Here is a 12,145-nt window from a genome sequence, read left to right as displayed (position 1 = left end):
GCAAAGAAGAAAACATAATGGGCGTTAGTCAAACTGTATATCACAATGATGATGTTCACAGAGGCGATACGAAGAGAATACGGAAATATCTGTGTTTGTGCAGCATAGCTCCTCTTTGCCGATCTAGAAGACGGCAGTTTTATATATTCTGATTTTCTCGATCGATTCCATTAGCAATAATTTGTATTTAATGTTTGTTGCCCTTTTGGAAATTCTATTTGTGTCTTGTGGCAACTGTCAAACAAGTATAACAACATTTAACAATAAAGAAACCACTGTTATGCACATTAAAAACCTTAGAAAAACAAAAGAAAGTGCTGCAGTACAAATCCAGCAGCAGCAAGACAGCATCTATTTTTGGTCGTTATCAGAGGCCAGTTAGACTCCTTGTGCGAGAAAAATGTAGACACAGTGTTTGGTTTTATGATCAGCAGATCTTTTAGTTGACTAAATGCATCAAATGCTTTGTCTTTGCGCACAAGCACTTTCCTCCGTCTTTCTCCTCTTCCTAGCAACAGGAAGGCTTTGAAAACTAATTCTACATGTTTCCTTTTTACTGGAAATTGCAACCAAAAGCAGCACTTTAACATTTTATGATGCTTCTAATATGGAGTGCAACCAGTTTACATTGCAGATCAAAATATGTGTTAAATATTTTCAACTTTTAACCAGTAAAAATATACCGCACATGTTTGACAGTGTGAACAGGCAACATGTTAAGACCCACGAGATTGAAAGAGACGGGGTTCCTTTAAGCTTTACGTTTTCATTGCACAGGTAATGTAATTTTCTCCTGGGCGAAGCGGCTTTTGCAATTTGTTGCCTTGTTACTAACAGTAAACATAAATGTATTCAGCAACCTTTAACAAAAGTAAGTGCATTCTTTATTTTGGAGTGTTTTATTTAGAGACAGTGAAACTTCCTTAATTCTTTTGAAAGACTTTTGTCATTTCTTAAATGAATAATGAATATTTAAAACCGGCATGTTTTAAAGGTAAAATTAAATTAGCGTCATGTTTACTGTTTAATAGTCAAACTGCAGTCCCGATTTCTGGCTTTGGTCTTCTTTCCTTTGCATCCATCGTTTGTCATCCTCTGTGTTCATCGTTTTTCCCTCGTTTCCTTTCCTGTCTTTCGATTTTCCACCCACTACTACATCCTCAGGAGCCTGTCTTCTCCTCTACCTTTTCTCCTCCTATCTCCCTTGGCCAAAAGTGTCAGTATATTGACCATCATAGTCAGGTAAGGTCATGCGCCTAGCATGCTCAAACAGGCAGCATGTACTGGAGTCTTATCGTTCTTGCTTGGTCTGCAGCTACTCATGTGTTGAGCACTTTCTGCGTTATTGAAATTGATTTGGTTACGCCAACACGAGTGTACAGCCATCACTTCCACTGAGGAATACAGTAGACTATATATAGCAATGCACCTAGCATGCTCGAATGCATCCAATCTTTTTATAACTGCTTGGTTTGATACTGTTACTACATGAATAATTGCGCCTTTGGGAACAAAGCAGTGAATTGGAGCTACAGAGGTGATGCAGTTCTTCCATGTATTTGTTTTATGTTTTAATCTTATTAAAAACAAGTCCTACATGGCTGGAAATATATTGAATTGAAGACTAACAGTTAGCTTCATTGTGTAGAGATGATTGCTTTTCATGCAGGGCTTGACACTTTAACCTAATAATCATTCATAATCTGATAATTTGACATGTCTGTGCAGAAGACGGGGGAGGAAATTGAAGCCCAGATGACCATTGAGGAGAGGAAGCAGATGATTTCAACTCGGGAGGATGCTTGGAAGGCAAAGGGCAAAGGAGCAGCTAATGACTCCACCCAGTACACAGTGGCTGCACGTATGGTCAAGAAAGGTGGGTGACTGGGGTGGTGTTTAAAAATGCTATAGAAAAAGACTTTGAAGCAACAGTATGCACCCAAAAAAATGGATGTATTTGGACTCTAGTGCTATTTACAAATCTGCATTGACTTAGTTGGTGACACTGGCTGTCGAAATGTAGAGATGCACTTGGCTTCTGATGCCAAAAATGCCAAATGCAGAGTCTTTTTTTCACAGGCATTAAAGAAAAATTCAAAGACCTGATTGTGAGCAGGTTCATGTAGTAGTTACATCGCTTGCTCTAAATTTGTGTCTATGTGTCTGCAGGCCTGGCAGCCTCCTCCTCCGTTATCAGCCCAATACTGTCGCCTGTCTCCACCAAGCTGAAGAGCAGCATGCCAGCTGTCAACAAACCACAAGAGGGTGAGATAGATTTGCAAGTCATCACTGTCACCCCAGAGAAATCGCTGTCAGAGCTTTTAAAAAACTAGTTTGCAGTTTACAGAAGCTGATGGATTTAAAAATAATTCCTAAAGTTCATAAAAAAATATCAGCTAATAACTTAAAACAGTAATAACGGCACAAAACACAAAAAAGCTGGATGAACTTGTGTGTTTAATTTAATTACTTTAAGAAAATTTTAAGGGGTCCTGATATGTTTTCCTTTATTTTCTGTCAACTATAACTTTAAAATAACTTGGTGGATCCTCATATTGAATATGGCCAAAGTTTCAAATACGTAGGCCAGTTTATGTACAAGTATGAGACAGAAACTTTAGACTATTCTAGGTTTGCTATTTATCCAGAATATCAGTGAGAGCAGGTAATCCTGTGAACACAACAGCCTCACCTACCTACTGTTCACAATTTTTGTATGCAAATAGCAGAAGAGCGTTGGCTTAAAGGGAGAGACACTAAAACAGCTTGAAAACAGAGGAAGAACTAAGAGACTATGCCAAGGCCCAGTATATGATAAATAAGGATAATTTTGAACTGTGAATAATGTAAAAGCAGTCCAGAAAAATACAGGGATAGAAACGAACGTAATGAGAGCACCTCAATCTTATCACAGCTGTTGTTTTAAAACTTGAATTATGTCTTCCAGAAATTGAGGCGAGGCCGGACATGGAGTCAGATAAGAAGCTTGACAAGTTGGAAAGCTTCTTGGGGCGCTTGAATAGCAAAGGTAAGTACATCCGCAGTGACTTTGACCTCAGCTTAGGAATATATTTCATTTTAAAAGCATTTTTAGTGCCAATCCCCCAAAAATATCAACACTCTGCAGTGTTACCTTCAAAGAATCTGTATAGATTGCATCCTTATTATTTTAAACTGTTTTTTTTTCAGTGGCAGGTTTGCAGGAAACCACTATAACAGTGACTGAGAAGGCCGTGAAGGAAGTGATGAAGCTGGATGATGAGATCTTCTCCAAGTTTTACAGGCGTGTCGCTGAATTTCCACGCATGCCCACCAGGATTGACATCAGCGAGGATTTTGACAGCATATTTGGCTCCCAGGCTCCCAAGTAAGAAAAAAAAGCTTCTAATTATACATCATCGGCCTCTTGGTAATTATTTTCCATTGTACTCATACTCATTTTTTCTTCCTGACTAGGCTGACTTCAGCCATGGTGCAGCACAAGCGCTCAGTTCGTCCTTCTAGAAACGTTCAGTCATCTAAAAACCCTCTGAAGATGCTGGCAGCTCGAGAGGACATCCGACATGAGTACACAGAGCAGAGACTTAACGTGGCACAGTTGGAAAGCAAGAGAATGAAATCCGAGAAGACGAGTAAGAACATTACTCTGTGTTTAGGAGTTTGTAGAACAGAAGACTTAATAGAGCCCCTCTGGTGTGTAATAAAAAAAGCAACAACAGCAAAATTGGAAACATTATTGTTGTTTGGAGCCAACAAAACTACATCGATTTTTAACCTCTGCAAATTAGCGTGACCCATTTATACAGACGTTTTTTTCTGCAGGGATTTTATTACTTTAATGTTTAATGAAGCAGTTATGTTAGTTATTTATTAATTTTTATTCCAGTAGGCCTTTATTGTTTTTATAAAGTGTGTATTTTCTCATTTCAGTGAATAAAACCTCAGAATACTCCGAGGCTGCTCTGGCAGGTCTGGCCAGTAAAGAAAACTTCAGCAATGTGAGTCTGCGCAGCGTCAACATCTCAGAGCAGATGTCTAACAACAGCGCTGTGCCGTACAAGAACATCATGCTGATGCAGATCAAAGGTGAAAACTCGCTTATATTGTGTGTTTGTCTTAACCTGTCTACCATTGTTTAATGCTGTGTCATTTCCAGCTCCCAGACATGAAATAAACATAATCTTGGACTAGAACCTTTTAAATGAGAGCTTCATTCATTCTTCATTTAGTCTAAAACTAGGTCTAGTGGCACCGTGGGGTAGGGGTTAACACATTTGCTTTACCTAGTTTAAGATCAGGAGGAGACACAAACCCAGCCTTGTGCTGATCCCAAATCTGAATAAATGGGAGAGACGAATCTGGTGTAACAGCTGTGCCATATCAAATATGGGAAGCCCTCTCCTTGGGGAAAAATTAGCAGCCAAAACTACCTTTAGTTTTCAGAAACTGGCTGTTAATGTTTAGGTTCATACTGCAGTTAGTGTTCTATATGAAAGTCATATTGTTGCATCATAAACTGCATCCATAAACTGTGTACCTGCGTGTCACAAACATGGGATCTGCTAATAAATCCTAGACTTTCCTTGAAAACTCTGCAATTTCAGCAATTGAATGTAATGGTATTAATAAGGCTTCAAAAGGCACTGAGAGGGTTAAATTAGCAGATAGCTCTCAGCTGTGTCAGCACCACCACCTGCTGTGGCAACCACACCCCTAATTTTAATGTTTCACAGTATTCAGTTCAGTGATTTAAACATGAAGTGATTGAGGTGAAGCAGACATCTTGCTGTAGGCGCCTAGGTTGGTAGCCTCAAGAAAGTCAAAAGTGGTCATGCCCCGAATAATAAATAAATAATACTATTATTATAAAATATTGAGTTTTGTATGTACAGCAACAAACAAAAGGGGAAATTGCTGTATACAAAACAGAATCTTTTTTAAAGGCTGTAATCTGCATTTTAATGATGATACATCAACAGCTATCTGTGAATAATAAGTCTGTTTTTCATATGTTGATTTGGTCATCTCAACGTGTAGTCAGGCTTTTGCTCCTGTGATAATCCACCAATAAGAAAACAAGGGTCACACAAATTGTCGTTTCCATCTGTCCTTGTAAAATACTCAAAGGCGCTACACAAGTTTTGCCTCAAGCAGAACATCTATGATAAATCTACGGAGAAAATGAATTAAAGTGGCTTCATATTTCTTGCAGGTCGTCGTCATGTTCAGACCAGACTAGTGGAGCCCAGAGCGTCGTCTCTGAACAGCGGGGATTGTTTCCTGTTGGTCACTCCAGAGCACTGCTTTGTTTGGATGGGAGAGTTCTCAAACGTTATTGAGAAGGCGAAGGTGAGTGTTACCACTCTGTCTGGTGTGGTCAGAGCTACAGTAGCCATACTAGTGTTTGAAAAAAAAAGATTCATTGATTATTTAACTTTCATTCTCTGCGCACACACCAACTGGCACATATGCCCATCTGTGCTCCTCATCAAACACGTTTTCAGCCTCTCCATTTTCCCAAAGGACGTCTGTCTAGACAGTTTTTAATAAACATTTGTTTTCCTTCTCTGTGATCTTTACACACTTTATTGTGATTTTATGCATGAAGAGCCAAGAAACAGTCGGCCAAATCTCTTTAGTATGACTTTTTTGTTGTTGACTTTAATATTTGACATTCTTATGAAGTTTCACCTCTTACTTCTGAGGGGTATTAATGGATTAATTAAGAAGCTAAATTTATTTGTTGTCTACATCAACATCATGGTGAGGATATGGCTACATTTACTCTTTATTTTTCTTTATATGCGACTCAGATCTACTTTATTCTTGTCAGTTTAAACAGCAAATCACATGTCTAGTCTTTTTTTTTATCATCATTGACACAGCTTCTGTATGTGTTACTAAGTTAGATACAGGTCTGATTTTCTTCACTTAATTTGACCTTAGTTTGAACAGTAACCCAAAATTTACACCACTCCAGTCGTCACCAAGATAACTCAACTCTGTCTCGGGGAGATGAGCGAGCTGAGCGTTGTGTCTCTCTACTAGAGCCTTGTTAAGTTAAGAGATGCTGACAGTAGTGGTTAAGTGAGCCTCCACATCCTAAAAGTTTGGAAAACTCTCTCAGGGAAACCATTCATGTAACATCCACACCGCTCCAGGCTCAGATTCCACATCCACACACAGGATTAAAAAGTTTCCTCTTTGTCATCTGCTTACACTTCATTGGCCTCCATGTTTACGTCTATGCATGCAGATTAAAACAGAATCTAGCCCATGAAACTGAAATCTATCATATTTAATAGCTGATAAGATGATTCTTTTTCTTTTGTGAATGCAGGCAAACGATTTGGCCACGTTCATCCAGACAAATAAGGACATGGGCTGCAGGGGGAACCAGGTGCAGACCATCGAAGAAGGGGTGAACCCACAGAGTCCAGATACTCAGGAGTTCTGGTCAGTCCTCGGTGGACAGATGGCATATCAGTGTAAGACATAAGCTTTTGTCTGTGCGTTTGAACCACTGCACACACTTGCGTTGATAATATCTTAACATTTTCGGTTACTATGTTTAATTGTAGCGGCGGGTCCAGCAGAGGAGGACGAGCAGTTTGAGAATGCCATCGTGGAAACCAACTGTATTTTCAGACTGCAGGATGATAAGCTGGTTCCTGATGATGATGAGTGGGGGAAGGTCCCACGCAGCTCCCTCCTGACATCCAAGGAGGTGATCTATAAAAGCCTCATTATAATTTTGATAGCTGCTTTTAAATTTTCAGCAGAATTTCACGTTTCCGCTTTCTGAACTTGGAAAGATTTCATGAACGGAGAGGAAATAGGATTTCATCACTGGTGTAGTTTAGCTTTATTTTTGGTTTGCATGTGAATGGGACACTTTTCAGCATTTCTGTCACATGTGCCACACGAGAATGCAAACCACTGTATTACAGAAGAGAAATATTACATGGAAGAAATCAAAGTTTCTTCTAAAAAAATAAGAAGCAGACCTGTAGATGAAGGTCAAAGATAATGAATGGACTCTCTGGAGTCTAGAAGGTGGTGGTGGTGGATCAGAGAAAGAATTTCTGATGCAAACTTTATATGAGATGCAAAATAAAAAGAAGCTGGAGATTCACTGTCCTGAATTTACAGGGACTGAACCTATGCTAACTTTCTGGAGCTAGAAAGGACTATTTTTGGAGACCGTCAAGCTATCAGCTTACACTTAGTTGGCAAGCTGCATGCATCCACTGTATATTGCACAGACACCTGCAAATTTGCACTAAGTAACATACAAAGGGGCAAGAGTTTCAGTCACTAAAGTGATGCACACACTTCTTGGATTGTCTCTTGCAAGAGTGTCAAACATAATGTCAAAGACTCTAATCCAGCTCACTGGGCAACTTTGGGAAATGTGAAGGAGACAATCATTTTATTAGACTTTTAATTGTATTTTCAGCATAGTTAACATATTATTCTACTGATAAATACCTCCACCACATCTATTCATACTGCGCCAGAGTAATTATGTAAAAAATAAACAATTAAATTGCAGAAAAGGGGTTTTTTTATACTAGAAAAATTTCTTCTTCTTTTTGTTTTTTTTTAGACTAGGTCCACAGTTAAACAAATCATTCTATGAATTTACAAATTTTTCTGCATTATAATTACAGGATAATCTGGTCAATAAGCTACCAGAACTTTTCCCATAATTTTACATATTAATTTATTTATTTTGTTGACATACATTTAATACGACAGCATTTCTTTATCACATAGAACAATCGAGTAATACTGTTGAAATTGCACTTCTCATATTAACAGATCTCAGGGATTAAATGTGTAGTTAAACATTTTTACATTGACAGAAAGAAGAGTTTCACTGGTCTGGTTAAGTTCAAAGTGGGCTGTATAAGGCCCTCGATATAAAATAAGTTTGATGTTCTTGGTCTATAGCAAACAGCAGACCATATAATCTGTTAGATTTTTCCATTAAAATGCTTAAAAAAGGGAATAAAGCTGCAAATTCATATGAGAAATCCAGTTCAGTGACTGTCAGTCAAAGCAGTCGTGCTCCTCAAAATGCAAACTTTAAGCTTTAGTAAAATTTACTGTGGTGAGTTATATATAGCTCACCACAGAACACAGAGGTTAAAACATGTTTGCAGTGATTGTTTTTTGAGTTTTTTGTATTTTACTTCTTATTTCTGGGATTTATATAACAACACTACATGTGTTATTGCATATAATATAGATGATTTTCTCCATATGTAACTTAAAAGGGCTTTATTAAGTTTGAAGCAGTGCTAACTGGGTGTCTGTGGTTGTTGTGCTTTCTGTGCTGCAGGTTTTGGTGTTTGATTTTGGCAGTGAGGTGTATGTGTGGCACGGTAAAGAGGTGACTCTGGCCCAAAGGAAGGTGGCCTTCCAGCTGGCTAAACACCTGTGGAACGGGACGTTTGACTACACGTGCTGTGACGTGAACCCTCTGGACCCCGGAGGCTGCAACAAACTCATACCCAGGTGAGAATACACATGCCTGCTTCACATTTTTACTTCTGGCCTCAATCGAACACCAAAAATGCATAGTGTTTTAAAATGATCAACTTTATTTCTTAGTTTTTAAAAGGCTTTTGGTTTCATGAAGTTTAACGTCCTTTTACTCTTTTTTTTTTAACCACGCTCTTCTCCACAGGAAGGGCCAGGGCCGTCCTGACTGGGCAATATTCGGCAGGCTGACAGAGCACAATGAGACAATCTTATTCAAGGAGAAGTTCGTGGATTGGACTGAAGTAAAGTCCCCAACGCCAAAGGAAAGCTGCGAGCTTGTACCTGAGCAGAAGGTGCAAATCAGGCTCTTGTTGTATGAGGATAAATAGCTTTATTCCACAGATTATCCACATCAGAGAAGCCTGATATATCGACTTGATCTCCCCATCTGTTTATTTGTTGGGCTGTCTCAGTCAGGCTTAGTTCATTTTGTCAGGAACAGTTTATTACACACTGGGACCAGGAATTAGAGCGGATATGCCTTTGGTTAGATGCTGTATGAAGCATTAGTGTGTCAAAGTGCCTTATTTTGCCTGTTGGCTCAGTTTTCACTATCACATCTTAACATTTCATTTGATTCTAATCCTATCTGCAATCAAATTCAAATTTCAAATTCAAATTTTTATTTGTCACGTACACAGTCATACACAGTACGATATGTAGTGAAATGCTTGGACAACTGCTCGTGACCTAAAGAAAACAAAAAAGGAAAAGGCTATGAATAAGAAAGGAAATAAATATGAAAAATTAAAAAGGGTAAATTTAACTAGGAAGGAATAAAATATAAATTAAGGTTAAAAATGAAATAATTGTACAATCTTTCTCCCAGGAGGCTCCAAGGCGAGAGTGCCGGCCTTACGATGCCACCCTAATGCTGCCTGTCCTGCAGTCATCAGTTTCCATGATTTTGGATGGGGTGAATGTCGGGCGTGGCCACGGTCGAGTGGAATCAGAGGACTCCATGAGGACTCAGGAGATCGTCACAGTTTCTGTGGACGTTTGGCACATCCTGGAGTTTGATTACAGCCGTCTGCCACGCCAGAGCATAGGCCAGTTCCACGAGGGGGACGCATATGTGGTCAAGTGGAAGTACATGGTCAGCACCTCAGGTTGGTCTCTAGTCATATTCTGACATGGTAAAAATGATCTACTTGACATTTTGCATTTGTGTGCTTTATGGCACACAAACAGGTAGGTGAGCTCTGATAATTCATTACAACACCACCTCACTCAAAAAGACGTAAACGTTTTTTGTTGTGTAGTGAAAAGAGTAGTTTTAGAGTGGTTTATTGATCCTTTTGTTGTCTGTTTCTGTATTTTGGCCCTAGTTGGTCGCAGGCAGAACCCAGAGGCAAGGAGCAGTGGGCCCGGGAAGGAGAAATGCTGCTACTTCTTCTGGCAGGGGCGACACTCCACTGTCAGCGAGAAGGGGACCTCAGCACTGATGACGGTGGAGCTGGATGAGGAGAGAGGGGCACAGGTACAAGAGACAAGGCAGTCAGTGTTTAAAAACATATTATCAGCTCTGCGGTGAAGGCTGATGTTATGAAATGCTACTGAAGTAACACACTAGCCCGCTTCCATTGAATCGTTCATCACAGGAGATTACGACGGCATTAAGATGGCTAAGAATGAAAGTTTTGTACAATGTTCTCTTTATAACGCGCACATGTACACATGTACAGAAAGATGGACAGTGCATACATTTGTAATCTTGACTTTAACAGAGTAATTTGACCACTGTGTGTTACAGATGCAGGTGCAGCAAGGAAAGGAGCCGGCATGTTTCCTGCAGTGCTTCAATGGAGGAATGATCGTCCATGCAGGCAAAAGGGAGGAGGAGGAGGAGAACACTCAGAGTAAATATTTGGACTTTTCCGTTTTTTATTCTATTTACCTTTATATATTGTTATTATATTATATTATTTGTTATTATTTAATATTGGTATTAAATAAAGAAAATAAATTGTTGTTGTTATAATATGATTTATGTTGGATTGCTGATTAAGGATTAAGGATAAAAACTTCCTGTCACTCACGCTTACCTGCTCTAATCAGGTGAGTGGCGTCTTTACTGTGTGCGTGGTGAAGTGCCGGTGGAGGGCCACCTGCTGGAGGTGGCTTGTCACTGCAGCAGCCTTCGCTCTAGAGCCTCCATGATCCTGCTCAACATCAACAAGGCCATCATCTACCTGTGGCACGGCTGCAAAACGCAGCTGCACACCCGCAGTGTTGGAAACACGGCCGCTCTTAAGATAAAGGAGCAGTGAGTGTTTATAAAGACAGTGTTTCCTCATTTTACACTCTCATCTGAGAATTGAATATCATTTCTCTCTTTGCTGCTTTCAGATGTCCTCTGGAAGCAGGTCTCCACAGCAGCAGCAAAGTGACCATCCATGAGTGTGATGAGGGGGTGGAGCCTCCAGGCTTCTGGGAGGCTCTGGGGAGAAAAGACAGGAAAGCCTATGACTGCATGCTTCAAGGTACAGGAAACAGCGTTTTTATGTGTTGACACCATAGACTCAGCTTGTCTGAAATTTGCTTAACAATGCATTGTTATAACACCATTGTTGTTTCCTAGCATCACTTATACTACCATTGCCACACTGCTGCAGCAGTAACTGTAATTATAACTGATATCATTTCTAGTAAAGTTAAAAATATCTTGTTTAGCTCACATTATGAATTCAATACATACAATAAAATTCATACAGCATACTTGCTTATACTACCACACAGTAAAATTGCTCTTTTGCATTCTTGTACATTGCACAATAAAGTGCATGAATATATTATCTGTAGGTCAAATTTTAACCTTTTTAAAAGCCCTTATGATGGCTTAATAACAATTTAGTTCAATTTTATTTTATTTATAACCAACTCAAGCCTCAATGTGATTTTTACTCTAGGGCAGTGATTCCCAAATTGTGGGCCCGGTGTTGCAGGTGGTCCACAGTAATAACAGAAACTCAGTTTGAAATTGCTCACAAGTATGTACAGTTACATATTTATATTCGTTTATATAAAAAGTGAATCAAAACTGGTAATAAAAGACAGTTAGTTTGTGTTATTGCAAATATTACTCTGACCTAAATTTTATGCTTATGCATTGAATTTTGTGTCCCAGTGCCAGGTGGGTTACACATTAGTCATAACACATGAGCTCAGTGTGACTATGCATATGACTGGGTAGCATTAGCAGTTCATAGTCAACAGCTTGTGTTTCTTGTTTTTTAGTATTAAAACATTCAAAGAAATACATCACTTTCTCTTGTGTTTTGAATTGAAGATTTAAGATTGGGTGGACTTCATGGGAATTTTTGGTTTTTAAAGAGGTCACAGGATTCTTGAATTTGGGAATGACTGTTTTAATGTAAAGACCTAATGCTCTTTACTCTACAATATAAGATTTTAGAGTATTTCACAAACTGCAGTATTTTTATTTTTTTAGGAATTAACAATAACAACAATTGTTTATCAAAAATATATAAATGAAATCAGAAATAACAGGTTTGATTTTTTTTTTCCAATGTTTAACAAAATATTAAATCATGAGGTGTAGTCTAAAGCTCTCCACACCTACACTGGTCATCAT

The 12,145-nt window shown here is 38.9% G+C and overlaps 1 protein-coding gene across 8 annotated transcripts in view; it reads left to right on the top strand.

Moving 5' to 3' along the window:
* Positions 1-12,145, top strand: part of svilb (supervillin b) — a 46,801-nt gene that overhangs the window by 28,592 nt on the left and 6,064 nt on the right. For 6 of the 8 annotated variants that reach the window (XM_085438826.1, XM_085438821.1, XM_085438822.1 and 3 more), the window contains 17 exons: positions 1,165-1,242; positions 1,729-1,876; positions 2,170-2,265; positions 2,948-3,028; positions 3,190-3,367; positions 3,457-3,632; positions 3,931-4,086; positions 5,213-5,349; positions 6,341-6,488; positions 6,582-6,727; positions 8,348-8,523; positions 8,696-8,843; positions 9,380-9,659; positions 9,879-10,030; positions 10,304-10,409; positions 10,609-10,816; positions 10,900-11,033. In XM_085438826.1, the coding sequence (XP_085294952.1) occupies positions 1,165-1,242; positions 1,729-1,876; positions 2,170-2,265; positions 2,948-3,028; positions 3,190-3,367; positions 3,457-3,632; positions 3,931-4,086; positions 5,213-5,349; positions 6,341-6,488; positions 6,582-6,727; positions 8,348-8,523; positions 8,696-8,843; positions 9,380-9,659; positions 9,879-10,030; positions 10,304-10,409; positions 10,609-10,816; positions 10,900-11,033 (2,548 nt within the window). The remainder of the gene's footprint in view (positions 1-1,164; positions 1,243-1,728; positions 1,877-2,169; positions 2,266-2,947; positions 3,029-3,189; positions 3,368-3,456; positions 3,633-3,930; positions 4,087-5,212; positions 5,350-6,340; positions 6,489-6,581; positions 6,728-8,347; positions 8,524-8,695; positions 8,844-9,379; positions 9,660-9,878; positions 10,031-10,303; positions 10,410-10,608; positions 10,817-10,899; positions 11,034-12,145) is intronic. The other 2 variants (XM_085438820.1, XM_085438825.1) reach the window with 2 other exon arrangements.

This window comes from Copadichromis virginalis, linkage group LG18 (genome assembly GCF_057382275.1).
Source record: "Copadichromis virginalis isolate Kocher_CV1m ecotype Utaka linkage group LG18, C_Virginalis_male_GT1.1, whole genome shotgun sequence".
In the NCBI taxonomy this organism is placed as follows: Eukaryota; Metazoa; Chordata; class Actinopteri; order Cichliformes; family Cichlidae; genus Copadichromis; species Copadichromis virginalis.
The sequence above is the reverse complement of the archived record's forward strand: the minus strand, read 5'-3'. Positions and strand labels throughout refer to the sequence as shown.